The 26,775-nt window shown below is 43.5% G+C and overlaps 1 protein-coding gene across 1 annotated transcript in view; it reads left to right on the top strand.

Moving 5' to 3' along the window:
* LOC126281516 (nose resistant to fluoxetine protein 6-like) overlaps positions 1-26,775 on the top strand; it is a 281,119-nt gene that overhangs the window by 133,937 nt on the left and 120,407 nt on the right. The window contains exon 7 of the mRNA XM_049980555.1: positions 8,976-9,145. Coding sequence (XP_049836512.1) covers positions 8,976-9,145 — 170 coding nt within the window. The remainder of the gene's footprint in view (positions 1-8,975; positions 9,146-26,775) is intronic.

Genomic DNA, 26,775 nt, shown 5'->3' with positions numbered 1-26,775 from the left:
CGAAACTCATTTATTACGTCCTTGGATGAATGTCCGTACATTTTCAAAGAACAGAAATATTTCTTCTGTGATGTGCGTACACGACGAACCCCAGAGTCGTGGTAGGCAGCGGCGTGCAGACCTGGGAGGTTACCGGGCCGGTGCTGTCGGCGTGTGACGGCTCACGTGCTGCTGCTGAAGACGAGGACGAACTGGGCGGCTGCTACCGGCATGGAGCTACGACCTGGTAGCGCTGGAACTGAACCGCTGATGCGGCGGCATGGAACTGCTCGTACTGCTGACTTCAGGCGTAGGGCGTGCCGCGGTCGGCACCTGGGACGAGTCAGCTAAAGTTCACGTGGCAGTCTACGACCTTCGTGGCGCCACTTCCAGTTATTTCACGTTGAGGATCCATTTCTTCACATGAAATAGAAAATAAATTCTGCGATATATCGGCAACGTGCCACGTTAAGTAAACCAATAGGAAGTAATCTCGCTCCCTGTATCACAAGTAGAAAGCTAGACACCATGCTACATCTGGCGTGATCAGCGGTAGCCCATATTCGATCGGTCTTGTGTTACATGTTGCATTCTTTGAATATATACTGTTTCTGAGCACCTGCACACTGAACGCCTCGAGAATGAATTGTTATTGGTACGACTTGTAATAAAATGACGGGAAACATCATATTGGTGGTTAAAGTATTTTCGTATTTAGTTATTTTCTACATCTACATTTATACTCCGCAAACCAACCAACGGTGTGTGGCAGAGGGCACTTTACGTGCAACTGTCATTACCTCCCTTTCCTGTTCCAGTCGCTTATAGTTCGCGGGAAGAACGACTGCCGGAAAGCCTCCGTTCGCGCTCGAATCTCTCTAATTTTACATTCGTGATCTCCTCGGGAGGCAAATCGTTCCGCACCCATACTCTCAGATATTTTACAGAAGTAACTGCTACCAGTGTTTGTTCCGCTATAATATAATCATACGATAAAGGATCCTTCTTTCTATGTACTCGCAATACGTTACATTTGTCTATGTTAAGGGTCAGTTGCCACTCCCTGCACCAAGTGCCTATCCGCTCCAGATCTTCCTGCATTTCGCTACAATTTTCTAATGCTGCAACTTCTATGTACACTACAGCATCATCCGCGAAAAGCCGCATGGAACTTCCGACACTATCTACTAGGTCATTTATATATATTTTGAAAAGCAATGGTCCCATAACACTCCCCTGTGGCACCCCAGATGTCACTCTAACGTCTGTAGACGTCTCTCCATTAATAACAACATGCTGTGTTCTGTTTGCTAAAAACACTTCAATCCAGCCACACAGCTGTTCTGATATTCCGTAGACTCTTACTTTGTTTATTAGGCGACAGTGCGGAACTGTATCGAACGCCTTCCGGAAGTCAAGGAAAATGGCATCTACCTGGGAGCCTGTATCTAATATTTTCTGGGTCTCATGAACAAATAAAGCGAGTTGGGTCTCACACGATCGCTGTTTTCGGGATCCACGTTGATTCCTACAGAGTAGATTCTGAGTTTCCAGAAACGACATTATACGCGAGCAAAAAACATGTTCTAAAATTCTACAACAGATCGACGTCAGGGATATAGGCCTATAGTTTTGCGCATCTGCTCGACGACCCTTCTTGAAGACTGGGACTACCTGTACTCTTTTCCAGTCATTTCTAACCTTCCGTTCCTCTAGAGACTTGCGGTACTCGGCTGTTAGAAGGGGGGCAAGTTCTTTCGCGTACTCTGTGTAGAATCGAATTGGTATCCCGTCAGGTCCAGTGGACTTTCCTCTGTTGAGTGATTCCAGTTGCTTTTCTATTCCTTGGACACTTATTTCGATGTCAGCCATTTTTTCGTTTGTGCGAGGGTTTAGAGAAGGAACTGCAACGCTGTCTTCCTCTGTGAAACACCTTTGGAAAAAGGTTTTTAGTATTTCAACTTTACCCGTGTCATCCTCTTTTTCAATGCCATCATCATTCCGGAGTGTCTGGATATGCTGTTTCGAGGCACTTACTGATTTAACGTAAGACCAGAACTTCCTAGGATTTTCTGTCAACTCGGTACATAGAATTTTACTTTCGAATTCACTGAACGCTTCACGCATAGCCCTCCTTACGCTTACTTTGACATCATTTAGCTTCTGTTTGTCTGAGAGGTTTTGGCTGCGTTTCAACTTGCAGTGAAGTTCTCTTTGCTTTCGCAGTAGTTTCCTAACTTTGTTGTTGAGTCACAGTGGGTTTTTCCCGTCCCTCACAGTTTTACCCGGCACGTACCTGTCTAAAACGCATTTTACGATTGCCTTGAACTTTCTCCATAAACACTCAACACTGTCAGTGTCGGAACAGAAATTTTCGTTATGATCTGTTAGGTAGTCTGAAATCTGCCTTCTATTACTCTTGCTAAACAGATAAACCTTCCTCCCTTTTTTATATTCCTATTTACTTCCATATTCAAGGATGCTGCGATTGCCTTATGATCACTGATTCTCTGTTCTGCGCTTACAGAGTCGAAAAGTTCGGGTCTGTTTGTTATCAGTAGGTCCAAGATGTTATCCCCACGAGTCGGTTCTCTGTGTAATTGCTCGAGGTAATTTTCGGATAGTGCACTCAGTGTCATGTCACTCGATGCTCTGTCCATACCACCCGTCCTAAACATCTGAGTGTCCCAGTCTATCTCTGGTAAATTGAAATCTCCACCTAAGACTATAACATGCTGAGAAAATTTATGTGAAATGTATTCCAGATTTTCTCTCAGTTGTTCTGCCACTAACGCTGCTGAGTCGGGAGGTCGGTAAAAGGAGCAAATTATTAACCTAGCTCGGTTTTTGAGTGTAACCTCCACCCATAATAATTCACAGGAGCTATCCACTTCTACTTCACTTTCGCGTTATAACTCGTATATAACGCCGTTTTAGGGTAACGACCCAAATGTAAATGAGTCGTTACGAGTTATTATAAAAATTAAATTTCAATTAATAACATTTGGGCGATTAAAGCCCTTAGAACACTAACATGAAATAACAGGTGGCTAGAAGCAAGGTTTTAGAATAGCGTAGTTGGTTGAGGCGTTACGTTATGGAACCGCGGTTGGATTGGAAAAGGATCCTCGTCCTCGTGCGTACAATATTGTTTATTACCTTCGCGTTTTCTAAAGAGTTGTGGGACATTCCTGTGAATTTAATAGAAATAATTTGTATAGTATTCGATGTTATGCAAATATAAGTGAGCTTTTCGTCAAGAGTGAGTTTGTTACATTTGTTGAACTTCTGTCGGTTGATATCCTTTCTGAGTATCTTTAATTTTTGTCTTATTAAACATTCACGGATTTTGAATATTTTTATTTGTGCGCACCATAGACAGAGTATCATGACTAGTATATGGTCAAGCAAGGAAATGTGTGTTTTAATAGGGGTAACGTAGGAACTCCACGCGCGTCCATTTTCGTGAACAAACTGTACGGTTTGCGTTCCAAATAAAGCCGACAACTGCCGCCGGACGACGCAATATCACGGCAACGAGCTCGTGTCGTGTGCCGACGGCACTGTGTCTCGTAACTTAGGATATCCAGCCTGCGTACAGGTCAACGTTAACTGCCTCGCCCAGTGTACTGGCGGCTTAACTGACTCAGAAACGGTCTGGTGGCGGCTTAAACAGTCGGGAGTGCATAGATATCCGCGTGGCGCTGCGAGGACCAACACCTGGCGTAGCAAACAAGTCCTCGGCTGCCAGCGCTCTACGCTGCGACAAGCACGCTGCCTCTCGGCGAGGTTGACACCCTCAGACGGTGTGGAGGCGACGTGTAACTCCAGAGTAAACAGCCCAGGCCATATAAACAAATATTTCGGTGTTGATGAAAACCGTTTACCCATGTCATCCTGGCGGCGCGGCTGCCCGCACGGCCTGCCTGGTGTGTAGAGGAATCGACTACCAGGCGGATACAACAAAAAGACCTTTAGTATCCGAAATACGAATGTTTGACATTTCTTTTAACTGCTATTGGCTCCATCGAAACACGGAAACTTCCTCAGTGGATTAAGTACTGTTCCTCCTACTGGACAGACATGCACGTAAGAGGGCAGGCAGTGATGCAATGTGCAGTAGCAAGGGTACATATACCACGTGTTGCTCCAGCCAGTGACGTCTTAAGCTGCGTCATCTGCAGTGCACTTCTAGAAGCACGTAGAACACATAACACTGATGTACAGATTGTTCACTGTCTGATATCTTGACTACCCCTGCTCGGCTGTTTTGTTGCCGGTGTCCTCCAGGGCTCTGAACTTCCTGTCGTATAAACTTTGTCATTGGTGGGCTCAGTTTGCAATCTTACCCAACGAACGATTGAAACTGTAAAAGCCCGCCTCTCAGTTTTCTTACAAGGTTAAAAATTCCGATCTGACGCCAGCTGGCATGCAACCAAGGAACTCTTGACTCTTCCTCAGCTGTTCCACGTTGTAGTTCTTCTTACTGCAGGCTGCAGCTCCCCAGAGAGTTGCTTTAAGTATTTGTAAAGGGAATGCCCGTGCTTGGCTTAAGTGGCATCAGGTGAATGTGTCTCAGTACGTCCCTCTTGTTGGCCATCAGACTTTGAAGTGTACGATACTCCTTGGCCGTCATGATGCCTTGCATCACCTCCACTGGTCCCATAACGGCCCCGTATGAATGTTCCCCAGAGCATAATGGAGCCGGCGCCAGCATGTCTCCGTCCCGCCGTACTGGAGTCAAGGAGATGTTCCACAGTTACTAAGACGATGCAACACTTTTCCGCTGCACAAGCGTCCCGTACCAATGGTCGCGTGTCCATATCAGTCGTAGTTGCTGATGAGTTGTTAACATTGGCACATGCATGGGTCGTCGGCTGAGAGGCCAGGCAGTGCTCAGTACACTGCATGTTCAGACAGACGTGTACTCTGACCAGCTTTAAAGTGTGATGTTAGTTCCGCCACAATTCGCTACCTGTCCTGTTTTACCAGTCTACCAGCATACAACGTCCGACATCTATAGTGAGGAGTGGCCGCCCAACCCCGCGACGTCTTGGTGTCGCCACGTGTTGAAGACACTCTCCACAACAGTGCTCGAGCCGACATGTCGTGCAGTTTCCGAAATGCTCGTGCCGAACCTCTGGCCCATGATCATCTGCCTCGGCCAAACACACGGACAGCTCGCCTCACTGACACTGTATGCACTGTGCGTGTGTCTGACTAGGAATCATTCCTCGCCAGGTGACGCTGCTATCGCTTGGACGGGTTTATATCGATAGTAGGTCGGTGGTCATAGTGTTCTGCCCAATCAGTGTACTTTCCTACACATGAAAGATTTACAATAATTGGATGACTCCTCCCTAATCGTAGCCTATGACGAACAACATGCACGATCTGGTCAAATGTACCCGGAAGCCCCTATGTAATGCCAAACTGACCACTAGATATCACAAGACGCGGACGAGCTGGTATAAAAGAAGGTGGGGAGTACTGTGTTATCAGAAGAGAAGCAGTAAGAGCATAAAGGCACGGTAAGGAGGGCTCAGTGAAATCGAACGTGGACTCGTCGTTTGATGTAACTTGAGTAATAAATCCATAAGGTATGTGAATGCATGGTGTCTGTTCTTTCGAACATGTCTGAAAGAATAGACATCACGCGGAATCCGGAGCTGTGATACATTATACACACATCAAAACAGTTTTGCATAACCAGGTTCCCACAACTCCTGAAGATAGACGTTGACTGTGGATATTGTATCACAGACACAGTCCCTCTGATTATTGAGAGATGTCACTGAACCCGCCCAAAGATGTAAACAACCGTGCATGAGCAGCGCCTATTAGTCGGAGGGGGTCCGACAGCCGTTCAGTTCCAGTCATTCCACCAGGAAGGAAGTACACAGCTCGTGTTATCTGTAGTTCAACCATGCCTAGACGGTCAATAACGCGGTTCGATCGCGTCCGTATTGTTACTCTGTCCCAGGAAGAGCTCTCAATAAGGGAAATGTCCAGGCGTCTCGGAGTGAACCAAAGCGATGTTGTTCGGACATGGAGGAGTTACAGAAAGACAGGAACTGTCATTGACTTGCCTCGCTCAGGCCCCCCAAGGGCTACTTCTGCGGTGGATAACTGCCACCTACGGATTATGGCTCGAAGAAACCCTGACAGCAACTCCACCATGTTGAATAACGCTTTTCGTGCAGCCACAGCCGGCCGCGGTGGTCTCGCGATTAAGGCGCTCAGTCCGGAACTGCGAGACTGCTACGGTCGCAGGTTCGAATCCTGCCTCGGGCATGGATGTATGTGATGTCCTTAGGTTAGTGAGGTTTAAGTAGTTCTAAGTTCTAGGGGACTGATGACCACAGATGTTAAGTCCCATAGTGCTCAAAGCCATTAGAACCATTTTTTGCAGCCACAAGACGTCGTGTTACGACTCAAATTGTGCGCAATAGGCTGCATAATATGCAACTCCACACCCGACGTCCATGGCGAAGCCCATCTTTGCAACCATGACACCATGCAGCGCGGTACAGATGAGCCCAACAACATCCCGAATGGACTGCTCAGCATTGGCATCACGTTCTCTTCAACGATGAGTGTCGCTTATCCCTTCGACCACACAACCGTCGGAAACCGTATTTGGAGGCAACGCGGTCAGGCTGAACGCTTTAGACACACTGTCCAGAGAGTGCAGCTAGGTGGAGGTTCCCTGCTGTTTTCGGGTGGCATTATGTGGGGCCGGCGTACGCCGCTGGTGCCGTAACGGCCGTACGACACGCGAATGCCATCCTCCGACCGGTAGTGCAACCATATCGGCAGCATATTCGCGAGGCATTTGTCTTCATGAACGACAATTCGTGCAGATCTTGTGAAATACTTCCTTCAGGCTAGAGTGGCCAGCATGTTCTCCAGAGATGAACCCCATCGTACATGCCTGGGGTAGATTGAAAAGAGCTGTTTATGGACGACGTGGCCCACCAACCACTCTGAGGGATCTACGCCGAACCATCGTTGAGGAGTGGGACAATCTGGACCAACAGTACCTTGATGAACTTGTGGATAGTATGCCACGACGAATACAGCCATGCATCAATGCAAGAGAACGTGCTACTGGGTATTAGGGGTACCGGTGTGTATAGCAATGTGGACGACCACCCCTGAAGGTCCCGCTGTATGGTGATACAACATGCAATGTGTGGGTTTCATGAGCAATAAAAAGGGCGGAACTGATGTTTATGTTGATCTTTAGTTTAATTTTCTGTGCAGGTTCCGGAACTCTCGGAACCGAGGTGATGCAAAACTTTTTTGATGTGTGCATGTAAACTGAAGGGGAGGGGGGGGGGGGGGGGGGTAGGAAAGAAAGGAAAGGGATGTCAGCTGCATCGGGGATGCCGGGTCGGCCGTGAGGCGTTCTGCGATAGTCTGTGCAGTTGAGCTAACACTCTGCTCCGGATGGTGCTGTGGTTAACGCACGTGTCTAGTAAGCCGGAGATTCCGGTTCCGAATCGTGGTCCGGCACAGATTTTTCACTCGTCGCCACTGACTCAGCGTAACGTCCCGATGCAGCTGACAGCAGTTATCCTTCCCCTTTCCCCCTTGAATCTACATTGCAATGACAATGCCTACCGTAATGCCATATCTTATTCCACACTGTGTTTCCTAGCTAAGGTTGGTAAGAAGTAAATACAATCCACACCAGCCCGAAGTCATCGGCTTCGACCAATTCCTGTGCTCTCAAAAGTGCGTAATAGTATTTCAAGTGTCCTATTTCCACCGCAAAGAAGTGTCTGTTTGTGGAGAGTAAAATCCACGTGTTAAAATCAAGTCGTATATTATTTATGCCGTATTGTGTCTCTGCCTCGCATTATTTCAAAATACACTGAACAGCGTGATTGAAGACTGAGCAAAACATAATTGTTGGATTAAATTTTCCAAAAGAAAATATTTTTAGAAGGGTGCAGCAGAAAATGATGATCACCAATTGTACAGTTTTTGTATGTGCGAAACGTTACTGTTGTTTTCCCCAATAATATACAATTTTGATCACAACTATGACTACAGCAAGTAATGTACTAACAGTAGCTTTGTGGTACACTGTTCTCTGACCGAATTTATTACGAATTATGCATGCCTACTTTGAATCAACAGTTACGTTCATTAGTAAAGTATTAAAAGGAAAAGTTATTAATTTTACGTATTGAAACTGACATTGATATAGAAAGCAGTGATTTACTTAGTTATAAAATATTCTAATCAAAGGCCTCTCCAAAGCAAAATAAACAGCAAGAATGATTTGGCTGAGATGTAGTAAAAGAGAAGTGTGTGTGAGGGAAGAAAGAAATTAGTACGAGAGAGGAAAGAAAGAGTGAGTTCAAGAAGTAATGAGAAAATAATTATGAGAGAGAGATCTAACTAGAGTGAGGTCAAGCAAGGAGGAAATGGTGGGACACAGGACTGTACTCCTATTAGTCAATAACAAAAGGACAGAAAAGAGAGTCACTGAGATTCAGGGAGAAAGAGGGAAAGAAGGAACGAATGAGAAAATGAATAAATTAGAATGACATAGAGGGAGAGAGTCAAAGTAATAGACAAAAAGAAACTTAATTACGAAGAATGAGAAAGGATAATAATAATGAGAGAAACATGTGATTACGTATAAGGGATAGGTTTAATAATGTATTCATATCTCGTCTTGCTGTAAAGTATATTGCAATTATTTGTCAGTGAACACAATGTTCAGATCATACATTGACTGTCTTTGTAGAATTATCTTAAATTGACGGCATAATCAATTGTTAATGCAATCAGTTAAAGAGATCTCGCAAAGAAGACAAACTCCATAGACCAAATCCTACATTTTTAGACGTTGCCAGCCTGTAGTGCAATCTGTTTCAACTCATTGTATGTTTTCTCATATCTTGACGAACAATGCCTTTAATGTACATTTATTGTGAATCTCGTAAGACGGGGACTAGTGACCTTTCTTTTGCCGACAGTCTTACGGCCGGATAGACTGGACGACGATATTCAACGGGCACCTTGTGGTGAACACGTACTTCGTCATCAGCGGATTCCTGCTCAGCTACTTGTTCCTCCAGGAAGTGGCCAGCAGGCGGAAGTTCCGCGTCTCCTACATCTGGTGGGCCTGTCTCTACCGATACCTCAGGTATGTCCACGTTTATGACAACTTATTGTTATTACAAGGCTGAATGAACACCAGCACAGGAGGCCCTCTAATCTACATGTGTAAAGGGTGACAATTATTGAACTATGTAAAACAAAATCGCCATAACGTTCAAACTGCACGATTGGCCGCGGGGCATGATGGGAATTAGTGTACGCATGCGCATGTTGTTGTCGGCCGTTTGCACTTGAAAATATCACGGTACAGCGTGCATGAGCGTATAGAGCTTGTGAAGGCCTACTATGCGATCAATAGCAGCCTAACTGCAGCTCGAGGGAAGTTTGAGACCGAGTTCAAGCTGAAGGCAACCGGTACAAGTGTGATAACAATCGAGAATTTGATTCGCAAGTTTGAGAGAATGGGTAGTGTTCGTGATGACAGAGGTGGCAACATCGGTCGTCCAAAATAGGTGAAAACGCCCGAGAACATCTAGAAGAGTCGCGCTGTGTTTCAAACCAGTCCCATGAAACCGATGACACGAGCTGTACAGCAGGGGGGAATCAACCGGGAGACACTGCGATAAATCTTTGTTGAAGACCTGCATCTCTTCCCACACCAAATTCAAACCAATTATCCATTAAGCCCCAGGGCCACGGAACTGCGGTTGTGTTTCGCCAACACTATTGTCCACAGAACTAACGTACAGGACTTTGATGTGAATATGGTTTAGTTTAGCGACGAAGCTCACTTTCATTTGGATGGGCTCGTCATAAGCAAAGCTAGCGTATTTGGGGGACTGAGAATCCGCATTTCGCGACCGAGAAGTCTCTTCACCCTGAATGGGTGACCGTGTGGTGTGCCATGTCCATTCAAGGAATAATCGGTACGATGTTTCTTGATGGCATGGTGACTACCGAACGTTACGTGAAGATTTCCGAAGATGATTTCATCCCCGTTATCCAAAGTGACCCTAATTTCGGCAAGCTGTGGTTCATACAAGCCGGAGCTCTACCCTACCGAAGCACGAGAGTGTTTGATGTCGTGAAAGAGCACTTTGGGGACCGCATGCTGGCTCTGTGGTACCTAGAGGCCGCTGCCATGGGCCTCCATATTCTCCGGGTCTGAACACATGCGACTCCGTGGGGCTATGTTGAAGACAACGTGTACAGCAATAACCCCAAAACCATTGCTGAGCTGAAAAAAGTCATTCAGGTGGTCATCCACAGCATTGATCTTCCGACACTTTAGCGCATCGTGCACAATTTCGTTATTCGTTTGCGCCACATCATCTCCAATGATGGCAAGCATATCGAACATGTCATAACCTAAATCTGAATATCTGTAGTGACGTTTACCTGTTGAATAAAGTGTGTGCACGCCGTTTGTGACTAACTTAGTTTTTTTCATGTAGCTCAGTAATTGTCACGCTGTAATTGGCACTGTCGTGTCGTAAGCAAGATCACATCTTCAGCAGCGGAGACAATAATGGATTTTCCTTTTCATAATTGCCCAGCACAAAGTGAGTTTGTTATTTTCGGAGTGACTTTAAGGTAGTTACATTCCGCAACCTTTTGTCTAGTTGAAAACGAGGGCTGCAACCAGACTCGACGATCTGGAAACCCAAGTACCTAGAGGAGAAAGCTTTATGGTTCGAAGTCTGTAAACTCTTCTGCGGAGAATTTGTAAAAGTAGCGTATAGCTATAAGCTCTGCGAGTCAGGTTCACCAGCAAGCAACAATAATCTGAAGAGAACTGTTGCTCGGCGACTAGTCTCAGGGTGATCCGGTAATTCGGTGTACCTAGGTATTAAACAGCTTCGAATATTGTTCAAGCAGTTGATTTCGTATGACTGCCGTTAGGTTCCCAAACGACTTCTCGCCCGCATCGCAAAAGTTAACTATTAGCTTCTCTCTCTTATTCATCTGATACATTCGAATGAGTGACTACATAATTGAAACTTCCTGGCTGATTAAAACCGTGTGCCGGACCGAGACTCGAACTCGGGACCATTGCCTTTCGCGGGCAAGTGCTCTACCATTTTTTTATTTTTTATTTTTTTAAAATTTTGTTCGATATAGCTCGTTGCGTTTGGTCTGGGCGGACGTCACAAAACACCCGTTCAAGTTGATCCTTTATTCCTTGACTCAGTTTTTTTTATTGCAGAGAGCACGCAGCCCTCTGACTGAAGACGCTGGGCTACCGTGGTGGCATCCAGCTGAGCCACCCAAGCACAACTCATGCAACGTCCTCCCAGCTTTTCTCCTGACTGTACCTCGTCTCCTACCTTCCAAACTTCACAGAAGCTCTCCTGCGAAAAGGAAGTTTGGAAGGCAGGAAACGAGGTACTGACAGAAGTAAAGCTGTGAGGACGGGGCGTGAGCCGCTCTTGGGTAGCTCAGATGGTAGAGACTTGCCCGCGAAAGGCAAAGTGTCCGAATCCGAGTCTCGGTCCGGCTCTCAGTTTTAATCTGCCAGGAAAGTTTCATATCAGCGCACACTCCGCTGCAGAGTGAAAATCTCATTCTGACTACATAATTGTTTATCTACACTCATAAAGGAATTCCGTGACGTATAGGGCAATCAAGGCACTAGTCTCTCTTTGGTGCCATGCCAATAAATTGCACAACCCATTGTGAGTCTTATTAAGGAACACCACACATTCATTGTTGTCTATACGTACACTACCTGATCAAATGTACGTGGACACCTATTGTGGACATTACTATAGGGCGCGCGACCCTTCGCCTTTATCACGGTTTGAACTCTGCTGGCGACTCTTTCAGTGAAATATCTGAACGTCTGTGGAGGAAGAGCGGGCCATCCTTCTTCTGTAACGGAAAAGAGAGTAGTTAACAATGTTGGACGCTGGGGTCTGAAGAGCAGTCGAAGTTTAATTCATCACAAACGTGCTCCATTGGGTTTAAGTCGGGACTCTGTGCAGACTAGCCCATATTGGGAATTGTATTGGACACAAACCACTGTGTCACAAATAGTTCAAATGGTTCTGACCACTATGGGACTTAACATCTGAGGTCATCAGTCCCCTAGAACTTAGAACTACTTAAACCTAACTAACCTAAAGACATCACACACATCCATGCCCGAGGCAGGATTTGAACCTGCGACCGTAGCGGTCGCGCGGTTCCAGACTGTAGCGCCTAGAACCACTATGTCACAGGTTCTGCTTTGACATGGTGCATTGTCACGCTGAAATTTAGCAAGGGCCTCCCATCGGGTAGGCCTGTCGCCTCGTGCAAGTCTCTTGAGTTGACGCCACTTCGGCGACTTGCGCGTCGATGGGGATGAGATGATGGTGAGGAAGACAACACAACACCCAGTCCCTGAGCGGAGAAAATCTCCGACTCAGCCGGTAATCGAACCCGGGCCCCTTAGCATTGCATTCCGTCCCGATGACCACTCAGCTATCGGGGCGGATAGCTGACACAATCAATAATCGTCTCCGAACTGTTCTTCACCGTGCGCAGAACACAATGGTGTAAAATGTATTCATATCCTTCCGCATTCGGCGTTTTCTTAAGCGCAATAAGGGGAAAGCACCTTAACCATGGGAAACAACCCCATACCGTAACACTACATCCTCTGTACTTCAATGTTGGCTCTGCACATGATGGTAGGTAATGTTTTCCAGCCATTCGCCAAACCCTAACCCTTCCATCGGATTACTGTAGGGTATAGCTTATTTCATCACTCGAAATCGGTCTTTTCCGGTAATAAACTGTCCAATGGTGTCGCTCTTTCCACTAGCTTAGCCGTCGCTTAACAATGACTACAGGAATCTGTGGCTTACGAGGAGCTACTCAACCACTATACCTCATCTTTTGTAACTCCCTATGCACGGCCATTGTACTAGATGAACTGCTTGTAGCTCTTTGGAACTCACGAGTGCTTCCTTCCCCAAGCCCGATCTTCTACAATCACCCTCCACAACGCTCGACGGTCCCTGTCCATCAGGACATGAAATCTGCCTGTTCTAGGCTTAACTTTCATTTTTTCTGTGCATTTCCACATCACATCACATCAGCTACAGTCGACTTGGCCAGTTTTCGAAGATTTGAAACATCCCTAATGGATTTGTTACTCAGGAAACCAATAACTATTCCTCGTTTGAAGTCATAGAGCTGTCCTGACAGACCCATTCTGCTGTTACTGCTTCTGAACTGACAGCACAACGTTCTCCACCCGCTGTTACACTGGCGGGGCCGCCTCTTGGGACATCTATTGGCCAATACTGCATTCCATGGAAGTGCCCAGATACTTCTGATCAGACACTGTACGACGGTTGCCCAGAAATTAATGCACCGCTTTTTTTTGTTTTTTCCTCAGCCGAAAACAATGCTACGAATGCGAAACGTTATGCACGTATTATTCGAAGTCTCCTGAGTGAGGGCGCCAAATTTCCGTCACTTCCGACAGATAGCGTAGCTGCAGGACATTTTCAAAATGGCGCCTGTAGGTGATTAAATTAGATTAATTATTCATTCCATAGACCCATAAAAGAGGGAATCCTCCTGGGTGTGGAACATGTCAGATAAGCACATTACAAAAATGTAATTAGAAAAGTTTCATTAATTTTAATGATCCTCAGTCAGTGAACAGTAAAATTATGTACATGAATTAAATTTAAAATTCTAATATTTACAGGTTTAATACTTACATCTGCTTTCATTAAATCCATCATTCAGGCATTTGCTAGTTTCTTGGCTATTAAAACCAAGTATTGGCAAAAATTAAAGTAAATTATTCATTTCAATGATCCTCAGTAAAGAACAGTCAGATTATGTACAAGATTTAAAATTAAACTTCCACTATTTACAGACTTAAGACTTACATCTGCTTTCCATACATCCATCATTCGCAGTAGGTAGTTACTTGGCTGTTACAACCAAGTATTGTCAAAAATTAAAGTATAATAAATTTTCATTAAAATGTTCCACTGCACTTGTTGAGAAACTAATGGGTGGAATAGAAGGAGTTGGCCACCAAACATTCTTTTAAATTATGTTTAAACTGTGTCTTGTCTGAAACTAAACTCTTATTGGTTTCTGGTAACTTATTGAAAATATGCGTTGCTAAATACTGGACTCCTTTCTGGGCAAGAGTAAGTGATTTTAAATCTTTATGCATATTGTTCTTATTCCTCGTATTGATACTTGTACTAAGCAGTTAGTTGGAAAAAAGAGATGTATTATTTACAACAAACTTCGTTAAGGAATAAATATACTGAGAAGCTGTGGTTAATATGCCCAATTCTTTGAATAGGTACGTTACAAGCAACGTGCCGTCATTGAACTTATCACTGCAGAGGAAAAAACTGTGGGGGATATTCACAAACGCCTGTGCAAAGTCCATGGAACATCTTTCGTCGACAGAAGTACAGTTAGTCGCTGGACACGGAGGGTGAGGTCAGAAGGCGATTCGGCGCAGCTCCATGATTTGTAGCGCTCGGGAGACCATCCATGGCTGTCACACCCGACAGCCCTGATATAGCCCCCTCGGACTTCCACTTGTTTGGGCCATTAAAGGATGCCATTCGAAGAAGACATTTTGAGAACGATGAGGAGATGCTTCATACAGTTGGTCACTGGCTCCGACACCAGGAAAAAGATTAGTACCGACAGGGCATACACGCCCTTTTCTCGCGCTGAAGGAAAGCCATAGAATGGGATGGAGATGTGTAGGTAAAACACCATTCTGTCGTGTGTAATTCTCATGTTCAATAAAGAATTGTTGAAGAGAAATGCGGTGCGTTACTTTCTGGGCAACCCTCGTACGCAGCTTGACTAGTGCATTAGACGAGCTACGATTCAGGTACCATAAGCTTAAAGGCCTCCCCCCATGAACCATGGACCTTGCCGTTGGTGGGGAGGCTTGCGTGCCTCAGCGATACAGATGGCCGTACCGTAGGTGCAACCACAACGAAGGGGTATCTGTTGAGAGGCCAGACAAACGTGTGGTTCCTGAAGAGGGGCAGCAGCCTTTTCAGTAGTTGCAGGGGCAACAGTCTGGATGATTGACTGATCTGGCCTTGCAACATTAACCAAAACGGCCTTGCTGTGCTGGTACTGCGAACGGCTGAAAGCAAGGGGAAACTACGACCGTAATTTTTCCCGAGGACATGCAGCTTTACTGTATGATTAAATGATGATGGCATCCTCTTGGGTAAAATATTCCGGAGGTAAAATAGTCCCCCATTCGGATCTCCGGGCGGGGACTACTCAGGAGGATGTCGTTATCAGGGGAAAGAAAACTGGCGTTCTACGGATCGGAGCGTGGAATGTCAGATCCCTTAATCGGGCAGGTAGGTTAGAAAATTTAAAAAGGGAAATGGATAGGTTGAAGTTAGATATAGTGGGAATTAGTGAAGTTCGGTGGCAGGAGGAACAGGACTTCTCGTCAGGTGACTGCAGGGTTATAAACACAAGATCAAATAGGGGTAATGCAGGAGTAGGTTTAATAATGAATAGGAAAATAGGAATGCGGGTAAGCTACTACAAACAGCACAGTGAACGCATTGTTGTGGCCAAGATAGATACGAAGCCCACACCTACTACAGTAGTACAAGTTTATATGCCAACTAGCTCTGCAGATGATGAAGAAATTGAAGAAATGTACGATGAAATAAAAGAAATTATTCAGATAGTGAAGGGAGACGAAAATTTAATAGTAATGGGTGACTGGAATTCGAGTGTAGGAAAAGGGAGAGAAGGAAACATAGTAGGTGAGTATGGATTGGGGCTAAAAAATGAAAGAGGAAGCCGCCTAGTAGAATTTTGCACAGAGCACAACTTAATCATAGCTAACACTTGGTTTAAGAATCATGAAAGAAGGTTGTATACGTGGAAGAACCCTGGAGATACTAAAAGGTATCAGATAGATTATATAATGGTAAGACAGAGATTTAGGAACCAGGTTTTAAGTTGTAAGACATTTCCAGGGGCAGATGTGGACTCTGACCACAATCTATTGGTTATGACCTGTAGATTAAAACTGAAGAAACTGCAAAAATGTGGGAAATTAAGGAGATGGGACCTGGATAAACTGAAAGAACCAGAGGTTGTACAGAGTTTCAGGGAGAGCATAAGGGAACAATTGACAGGAATAGGGGAAAGAAATACAGTACAAGAAGAATGGGTAGCTCTGAGGTATGAAGTAGTGAAGGCAGCAGAGGATAAAGTAGGTACAAAGACGAGGGCTGCTAGAAATCCTTGGGTAACAGAAGAAATATTGAATTTAATTGATGAAAGGAGAAAATATAAAAATGCAGTAAATGAAGCAGGCAAAAAGGAATACAAACGTCTCAAAAATGAGATCGACAGGAAGTGCAAAATGGCTAAACAGGGATGGCTAGAGGACAAATGTAAGGATGTAGAAGCTTATCTCACTAGGGGTAAGATAGATACTGCCTACAGGAAAATTAAAGAGACCTTTGGAGAGAAGAGAACCATGTGTATGAATATCAAGAGCTCAAATGGCAGCCCAGTTCTAAGCAAAGAAGGGAAGGCAGAAAGGTGGAAGGAGTATATAGAAGGTTTATACAAGGGCGATGTACTTGAGGACAATATTATGGAAATGGAAGAAGATGCAGATGAAGATGAAATGGGAGATACGATACTGCGTGAAGAGTTTGACAGGACACTGAAAGACCTGAGTCGAAACAAGGCCCCTGGAGTAGACAACATTCCATTAGAACTACTGACGGCCTTGAGAGAACCAGTCCTGACAAAACTCTACCAGCTGGTGAGCAAGATGTATGAGACAGGCGAAATACCCTCAGACTTCAAGAAGAATATAATAATTCCAATCCCAAAAAAAGCAGGTGCTGACAGATGTGAAAATTACCGAACTATCAGTTTAATAAGCCAATACTGACCTTACGACTTATCTTAGAAGAAAGATTAAGAAAAGGCAAACCTACGTTTCTAGCATTTGTAGACTTAGAGAAAGCTTTTGACAATGTTGACTGGAATACTCTTTTTCAAATTCTAAAGGTGGCAGGGGTAAAATACAGGGAGCGAAAGGCTATTTACAATTTGTACAGAAACCAGATGGCAGTTATTAAAGTCGAGGGGCATGAAAGGGAAGCAGTGATTGGGAAAGGAGTGAGACAGGGTTGTAGCCTCTCCCCGATGTTATTCAATCTGTATATTTAGCAAGCAGTAAAGGAAACAAAAGAAAAATTTGGAGGAGGTATTAAAATTCATGGAGAAGAAGTAAAAACTTTGAGGTTCGCCGATGACATTGTAATTCTGTCAGAGACGGCAAAGGATTTGGAAGAGCAGTTGAACGGAATGGACAGTGTCTTGAAAAGAGGATATAAGATGAACATTAACAAAAGCAAAACTAGGATAATGGAATGTAGTCAAATTAAATCGGGTGATGCTGAGGGAATTAGATTAGGAAATGAGACACTTAAAGTAGTAAAGGAGTTTTGCTATTTAGGAAGTAAAATAACTGATGATGGTCGAAGTAGAGAGGATATAAAATGTAGACTGGCAATGGCAAGGAAAGCGTTTCTGAAGAAGAGAAATTTGTTAACATCGAATATAGATTTATGTATCAGGAAGTCGTTTCTGAATGTATTTGTTTGGAGTGTAGCCATGTATGGAAGTGAAACATGGACGATAACTAGTTTGGACAAGAAGAGAATAGAAGCTTTTGAAATGTGGTGCTACAGAAGAATGCTGAAGATTAGATGGGTAGATCACATAACTAATGAGGAGGTATTGAATAGGATTGGAGAGAAGAGAAGTTTGTGGCACAACTTGACTAGAAGAAGGGATCGGTTGGTAGGACATGTTTTGAGGCATCAAGGGATCACAAATTTAGCATTGGAGGGCAGCGTGGAGGGTAAAAATCGTAGAGGGAGACCGAGAGATGAGTACACTAAGCAGATTCAGAAGGATGTGCGTTGCAGTAGGTACTGGGAGAAGAAGCAGCTTGCACAGGATAGAGTAGCATGGAGAGCTGCATCAAACCAGTCTCAGGACTGAAGACAACAACAACAAACAACAAGCTTAAAGGTAAAAAACCTGCTGTACATCAATGTAGATAAAGTGTCTTCTCCAGTTTGTGCCAGCATGTTCGCTCTAGGAAGCAAAAGGCACTAAGTCCATATTTTTCGAACTGCATCTAGACTATTTGCTTCTAATAAGCGTGGCATTCATTCAGCCATAAAACTGCAGAGGCCAACCATTCACAAATATTTTTAATGCAAGTGGCTTATTGTTAGTCTTGATAACAAAGAAACTGGATCAATCACCATTTTTACAGCTAAATCGGTATGTGTAAATAAGCATGTTTAGCGATTTTAATATTATTTTCTGTTTATACTTCAGTAAAACATTTGTTGGTATTGAAAATTAAGATCATTTTTCGTTCTAATTACTCGTCTTTTATCAATTTACTGGTTTACGACAGCCAAATTGTGACAAAACTGAGGTCACAAACAGATTCAGTGCTGAAGAAATAGTAGGATTAAGTCACTACCTTACAGAAAGTAATCATTATCTATTATTTTCTTTGGCTTATGTTTTCTTTCCACACCAAAAATATCGAAGAAAAGATGCAGTACTGCTTTTAGAGGGCCATTCGACGCAATGTATGTAGGCTTCGTTTCTCGAACTGCCCTTGTTCCAATAGAAAAGGATGGGGGAAATTTCAATCAAGAAAATCGAGTCCGAAAAGGAGTAACATTTCTTACGGATATAAACCCAACTTGATCGTGGCTTAAGCAGACAGATACAGCGTCGAGATGGTTTCCTGTAAGCACCAGTCGGAAAAAGTATAATAATTTCTTTACTGATTAATGTACAATAAAGATCGGACACTCGAATTGTAGCTCTCTGCGGAGCGCTTCCACTAGTACGTACACACGCTTTATAGCGTAATTAATTCAGCAGCGAGACACACTTTAAATGGCTTTCATAGAAAATTGACATAAAATCTACCGCAAAACAAGTACACATACAGCAAGGTAGTATGCCTTGGCGGAGGTCATGACAAACAATTTACAATCTTTAGTTTTTAAGATTTATAATTTTTATTGTATGTTTGTTTTGTTCATTTATAATTTTGTCTGTAACTAACGAACTATTAAAGGTACGTAAAGCCTGAGTATTGCAACGGAAAGAGCAGTAAAAATCCGCTATGAAAGTGGTGCCAAATTAATAATTGTAATAATATTTGACGACACAAAGAGAAATAACTCATTTAAGAATTGCAACGCAGTTCGCAATTATTCAACTTTCATTACTGGACGACATATCACACGTAAAACTTAATATAATATATCGTTCCAGATCACAATTTCAGCATGCTGCTAATGGCACAGTCAAATCATTTATAAGTATTGTATCAAAAGATGTAACTGGAGCTGGTGAAACTGCGAACCTCGTGACGCACGCTGGAATATTGTGGAGGGGGTGGACCGAGGCTATATAAGTCGACGGCCACCATGATGTAGACAAGAGTTCGATACGGCCTGGTTGGGGCAGGACCTGTGCTGGTTGGCAGTATTTTCTGAACGAGCTAGTTGAAGCAATAGGTCAGGCTGAGCGGTGCTTCTAGCCGCATACACTTTAGGAAGGTAACAATTTTACTGGTTATCCAGTTGCTGGAACTTAGGGCCTAGTGAGGGTGGCTGATGATCGTCTGGATCTGTGATTCCTGTGTGCTGTGTTTCTGGACGCTGAGGTTGGACTTTGCCTCAGTTTTACCTGCGAGAGACACTGATGATTTTTACTACTAGCTAGCGCTTAGAATTTGGCGTTGTGTGTCGGTTTAACTTTAATTAGGTGAGGTTTAGTCTGCAGGTTATTCTCCGTTAATGATTAACAGTAACTATAGTTAATGTTTTCCAGTTTTCAATTTATTAAGTTTTATACAGCGCTCTTATCTGTCACTATACTGGGGCTCGAACCGCTTTAAAACTCTAACTGCAACAGCTGGTTTCATCTGCTTTGAGTTTTTGTGAACTTTGTAAAGACAGTAAACTCTTACTAGTGAAAACTGAAATATTTTATTCGCGGGTCGTCGTTTGACGTAATTTGCAGCTGGATAGTGGGTAATGATGAATTTTCTTACTGGTTATTAGCATCTGATGCAATTTTGTTTCATTATTTCAATTAATCATGCGCACGGGAAAGGGAAGTCGAGTTTATCATTCCCATGAAGACAACCAGAGCCATCTTATTTAATTTATACCCCAACATTTTTCCCTCTATCGGCGCAATGTTTCAATCCACACATCTTTGTCGGGAACAGCAACATATTTTGACGTCCCTAACGAGAGTCGTAGTAGATAAGGGAAAAACTATGTACCGCAACATTTAACATAATTCGCACAAAAAATATAAATGTCATATGGCATTACTATAGAATGTCGTAAAACATACTATCACAGAATGATTTGAAGTTCAATTATAAAGTGGAAAACGTGTAAACTTTATGCGGATTTTGTTGCTGTTCCAACACACATAATACATAAAAACACGCCAGTGTAACTGTTGATGTGGAAAGATGTGCCACGGTCAACGTCTTAAGTCAAACTGAATACGTCTCAACAAAGCATTTCGTCGAAGATATGAACAGTTATGAAAACACAGACACAAGCTTGATCGAAACTGTATAAATATACCAACTGTAATCTAAAAGTTGAACAGAAAGTCCTGTAAGCGAAAACGGAATTATTGCAACGGGATGCGAAGCCTCAAAAAATGTGCAACATTTTTATTACGTATGTGGGAAGCCAGCAAAATTACAAGGAAGACTGTCGTACGTGAGATCCTGGTCTACAGGGTGGTTACAATTAAACATTCGCTAATTGAGAGGGCCCCATGAAACACGAGTGTTCATAGAACTATGAAACTTTGTGGAAACATTTTAAAGGAAATTCGGAAGAGAAATAACGAATAAACCATTGAAACTAAGACATTTTAATTTCCATGTGAGAGAGTACCCTTTGTTAACTGCGTACCATGATTACGTTATAGATTACAATTATTGCGCCCACAACACCCTGGAACCCAGGGCTGTGTCTGAGCACGACTCGAACTGTTCGAACAGTTCACGTCACAGTTAGGGAAGTCTCGAGCTCTGATCGATCTTTTGATCGACATGCGATCTAGTGACTTTTGTTGCTACTATCGCAACGACCTTTCTTACCGTTTTTAATCCAATGTGGACTTTGATAATAAAAATATCTGTGAGACATGGACTGTTATATCTTCTAGAATAGAGACCATGCGTAACAACGGTAACTAAGTAATAAATACTTCTTCTTCCGTATCCGGATGCACCAATTATATCTTCCCTTCCCAGTAATTAGCAACGTAGTTTGCTTTGTCATTGACTTTCAAAATGTCATCTTTAGTGCATGTTATAGACATATCTGGGCAAATCAGTAGGTGGTCCAAGTCCTGTATTGCTCCGCATTCACAACTATCGCTATCACTGTAACCCCATTTAAATAGGTTTGATTTGCACCCAGTTACTCCAGTACGCAACCGGTTTAATGACCTCCAAGTTGTAAAAGGTAGTTGAAATCCTGCAGGTCCCTCCTCAAGTAGTTCCATTGTGGAGTGTGGCACCATTTCTTCCCAAAGAGATAGCCGCCTTGCGACGGGCTTGGTGGCGAGCTCTTCAGTAGTTTCAATGAAACTCCTGCGGGATTTCAGCTTGTCACGTTGATTTCGGTGCATATGCAACGGGTGTCGAGGATCATTCATTTGTTTTGATCTTTCGATCTCGGCGGCTACTTGTCTGCGGATAGTGGGTGGTGCTATGCCTGTGATGGGATAAATGATGTCTGTGGGAGTTGGTTTGAGGCATCCTGTGGCAATACGTACAGTTTCGTTTACGGCGACGTCAACTTGCTTAGTGTGAGCAGAGTTCCTCCAAACTGGCGTCGCAAATTCCGCTGCTGAGATACTCAGCACCAGACTCGTGGCGCGCAACACATGTGGTTGAGCTCCCCACGATGAACCTGTTAGCTTCCGCAGTGTGTTCTTCCTGGCACAGATCTTTTTTTTAGTGTTGTGACAGTGCTGCTTAAAAGTAAGTGCTCTGTCCAATGTTACTCCCAGGTATTTTGGGATGTTTGTATGTTTCAGCTCTTCCCCTTGCCACGTGACTCGGAGTTTCCGTTTGGCTTGTTTGTGCCTAAGATGGAAGGCGGATACTCGAGATTTACTAGGGTTTGGTTTGAGATTATTGCCGTCGTAATAGGTAGCAAGTTCTGTTAAGGATCCTGTGAGATTCTCCTCCACTTGTTCAAAGGTTTTATCCTGTGTGGCCACTGCTGCATCATCAGCATATATGAACATTCATGTCTGGTGGCTGATGGGAAGATCATTGGTATAGATGTTAAATAATATTGGAGCCAAGACACTACCCTGTGCAAGTCCATTTTTCTGTGTCCTCTATCGGCTGTTTTTAGATTGTAAGGTTACATAGTAGCGTCTGTTCTGTAGCATGCATGTCACGAACATAGAAAGGGTGTAGTCCTTAGTGACATTATACACTTTCTGGGTAAGCAACTTATGGTTAACTGTGTCATATGCAGCACTGAGATCCAGGAATGCGACCCCAGTTACTTCTCCTCTCTTATAGCCGTCTTCGATGTACTGTGTGAGATTAAGGATTTGGCCACAGCATGATTTTCCTGGTCGAAATCCAGCTTGTTCGTTAATGAGGGCTTTTTCCACATAATCAGCTATGCGTTTGAGGATCGTTCGCTCCAGCACTTTAAATAAATGACAAAGCAGTGAGACAGGCCGAAAGTTTTTAGCTTCAGCTGGGTCTTTCCCTGGTTTTAGTAACGCAATAACCCGAGCTTTCCTCCACAGTTTAGGAATTTGCATTGTTGTAATACAGTGATTCATTTGCTCTAGGATCCATGCTTGTACTCCCGGTCCAAACTGTTTAATTTGCTCAGGTCTCAGATCATCGAGGCCAGCGGCCTTATTGTTTTTCAAATCGTTGATGGCATCTTGTAGCTCCTGAATGAAGAACGGGCGAGCTAGGAAGCTAATCTTCTCGTTCAGTTTTCTTTTAATTTTGCCATTCCTGATCTTCCTTTTAGTTTTTCCGTTCATGAGTAGTTGGTGGGCTATCTGATCAGGTGTAACTTCACTGTAATTTGGTTGTGGTTCTCTTGGGTCGTTGTTGAGACTTTTGACCAGTTTCCATGCCTTCCTACTGCTGTGCTTCATGTCTGTCTCTTGTAGGAGGTTACATCACTTTTCCTTTCTCGCTTCGGGGATACCAGACATCAGTTCCTCACCTGCCTGGATCGTTTCTTCTGAGAAGGGGTCCTTATTGTACAGTTCTTCATACTTTTTCAGAGCTTCCTTGCTGCTACCATTGAGTCCAGCGATATACTGGGTGCGGCACCCTCTAGGTATGCGCCGTCGAGAGATTTTCTTGACAAGGTCTATAAAAGTTTCATATGATTGTATCTCTGGTTTAATTTCCAAGATCTCCTTATCAAGGTCCTCTGTGAAAAGTTCCCAATGAGCTTTTTTGAAATTGAAGCGTCTCTTGAAGGGCATTACATCTGATTTGATTACTGCAGTAATGCAGCAAGTTATTGCTCTGTGTTGCGATCTTGGAATTGGGTCCTCGATTTGCTTTACAGTTTCCAGGGATACCTTTTCGGAGACAAAGATGTTTTTTGGATTATATCCTCGTTTCCATCTTCCGCTGTTAAATGATGCAGGTAACTTTGGGTCATGTATCAATTTCAGTTTAGCCTGGTCTGCCCAGATCTCCAGCATTTCGCCATCGTCATTTGTCTCTTTATAGCCCCATGCGAGACCGTGACAGTTAAAATCTCCTACTACAACTTTAATGTTTTTTGAATGGAAATTTCCAGGCTCTGTAAATTTGAACCTCGCACTGGGTGGTTTGTACACGGATGTTACAGTACATGAACGTAGCTCAATAGTTAAAATTTCTATATTTTCTTCGCAGGTCAGAGCATAGGAGCATATGTCTAAGTTCGGTTTCACAAATATAGCACTTCCGTACCTTTTGTGTGGTCTCTCAAGAACTAATTTCATGCCCTGTATTTTTGGTCTATGGCTAGTTGGTGCCCTGTGTGTTTCTTGTAACACTAAAACATCACAGTTGTTTCGTTTGCACATGTCAGATAATAAAATTTCTTTATTTACAGATAAGCCTTCAATATGCAGGAAGTTGTCACTAGTGATGGTCTTGATAAAGGCCTTTTTTGTGTCTCTTCGGAGAGTTGTTTTGCCATCTTTGGTTTTGGTGCTCCGGTATTTGCAGGATTGGCCGACTAGGTCGTTTCCAGGGGACGCCCGATTGCTTGTTGTTCGAGTGGTGAACGCAATCTTCGTGGGTGCTCCTGCAGTGTCCTCCAATCAATAAATAAAAGACTACTATACGTTTCTCTCCAATTCTCGAGTTTTCGCTTGTCCCGCGATCTAGTGACATCTGATGGTACTATTTGCAAAACGGGTCTTGCTCTGTAATTCTTTCTCGTGATAATAATTACAGTCACCTTATTATGATACCCTTTTTTTTGTTCGGCTTTTAATTCTTGATTTACTGTTTTGATTGTTTCATCTGAGTGTTACCGTCTTGATTTCAAACTGCTTGAAATCTGTTAACGTTTTTATCTGCTATTCTAATATGTGAACAGAGACTGAATTGCTCATTTGCAACCCACTTGGTAAACCATTAACCACCTGTCAAAAACATTAAAATATACTACTGGTTTCAGTCAAGTATATTTTTTGGAGGACATTTTCGTCTTTGTTGCCTTTACTTAAAATACTGCATCAGTGTTTGCGAATCCATAAATAACGGTGCTGTATGAGAACTCGTAAATTTGTTCAAACACGATAGTAGTGTATACAGTGTTTTTTGAAATTTTTAAATTTGAAGCAGAGACTTAGCCCATTATTGCGGCTAGTTCGTAGTTTCTGGGGTTTCACTTACACTTGCGCTGCGCGATTCGAACGTTAAGTGACTGTTCGAACAAGCCCGATACTGCATCGAACGCTGCGGCGTATCGGGAAATCTCGAGCCCCTTCGAGCGTGAGTATCGTTTGCCCAGCCCTATTGGAACCGCAATAGAGATAGCTCTGCTTCAGTACGAAACATCCCAGGTAGGAGTTGGCTACCTCCGTCACTGTGCTCATCTCCAGCCTCCAACGTGGGTTAGTGTTGGTAACCCCTAACCTTCGCATAACCCTACGACCTACTCACGCGTTCAAAACTGGTGATCTTGGTGACCACGCAGTCTGGAACGACCCCCCCCCCCCCCCAATGATTCGGTTTTGTCCAAATATGTTACGGAGTAACCGAGTGATCTCACGAGCAATGTCATTTGAAACTCCGTCGTGCATGAAAACAATTGAGTCCAAAGCGTCTCTCCCGCGCAGAGCAGGGATCACACGTTGGCGAAACAGATCACAATAACATGTTCCGTTCATTTTGCAAATCGTTGGTCCTTTGGGGTCAGAGTTCCTCCTACGTCACCATGCCGGTACAGGCTCCTAACACTACGGTACTAACAATGCAAATCCTGCAGCGTACAGTCTAAACGTAATTTCTATAAAGTTGTGTGCCCATACGGGGAATAGTTTTTCATCTACAATGGCTCAGGTAGCGAAAGTTAATTTATAAGCTTCCCGTATTTGTGGCAGGTAGATCCTCTCCGACAACAGAGAAGGAACCATATTAAAGGATACAATAATTGTTTAAGTGTTACATAAAATTTGTCTAAAACCGTCTATTCTACAACTCCAACTGTTCGTTTAATATCTTTTCTACCGCTTTATTTCAATGGTTATCAATTTCAGTACCTTCCAAACAATCCAGGATGTATCCCCTGTTAAATTTGTGTTGTGTTAACTTGGTGTATCCAGTGGCAGAATACTGTGCCCCAGTGTGGCTCAACAGCAAACACACACACACGGTGGACAGCCAACTTAATGCAACAATGCGTATTATATCAGGCACAATCAGGCCAACTCCTACAGTGTGGCTGCCCGTTCTCAGTAACATAGCCCCTCCTAATCTGCGCCCTGAACACGCTCTGGTTACAGAATTTCAAAAAATCATGACCAACCCTCAATTACAAATCCATGAAGATACTCACGACATCCAAGGAAACCGACTCCGATCTAGACATCCTCCACTAAAGACCGCACAGGCTCTGCACCAGACCAACTTTAAAATAAATGACCGATGGAAAGAGGAATGGGAGAGCAGAACAGCAGTGAACTGCCACAGTATGCCATGCATCTTTAGTAAACCAAAAGGAATTGTGGTGTCCTTATATACAAACTGTTATTTATTGCTCTGTTTATACATATGTGATTTTTTTTAATCGTGTTGTTTCTGTAATTTTTACTGTGATGTTATGAGCCATACGCTAAATAAATAAATAAATTTGTGTAATAGGTGCAAAGCTACATCAGTCTCTTCAACGACATGGCTCTCGCTATACACGTGAGACACTGATAAACATAGAGGGTGACCAGGACGAAATTTCAATATTCGGGGATATTATATGAACGATAATTCGAATCAAAAAAGTCAAGTAAATACGGCCTCTGAACAGTATATTTTAAGAGCTATAGGCATTTTTTCAGCAGAAGAGTTGGGTTTCACGGTAGCGA

This window comes from Schistocerca gregaria, chromosome 7 (assembly GCF_023897955.1).
Source record: "Schistocerca gregaria isolate iqSchGreg1 chromosome 7, iqSchGreg1.2, whole genome shotgun sequence".
Taxonomy (NCBI): Eukaryota; Metazoa; Arthropoda; class Insecta; order Orthoptera; family Acrididae; genus Schistocerca; species Schistocerca gregaria.
This window is presented reverse-complemented; position numbering and strand designations above follow the sequence as displayed.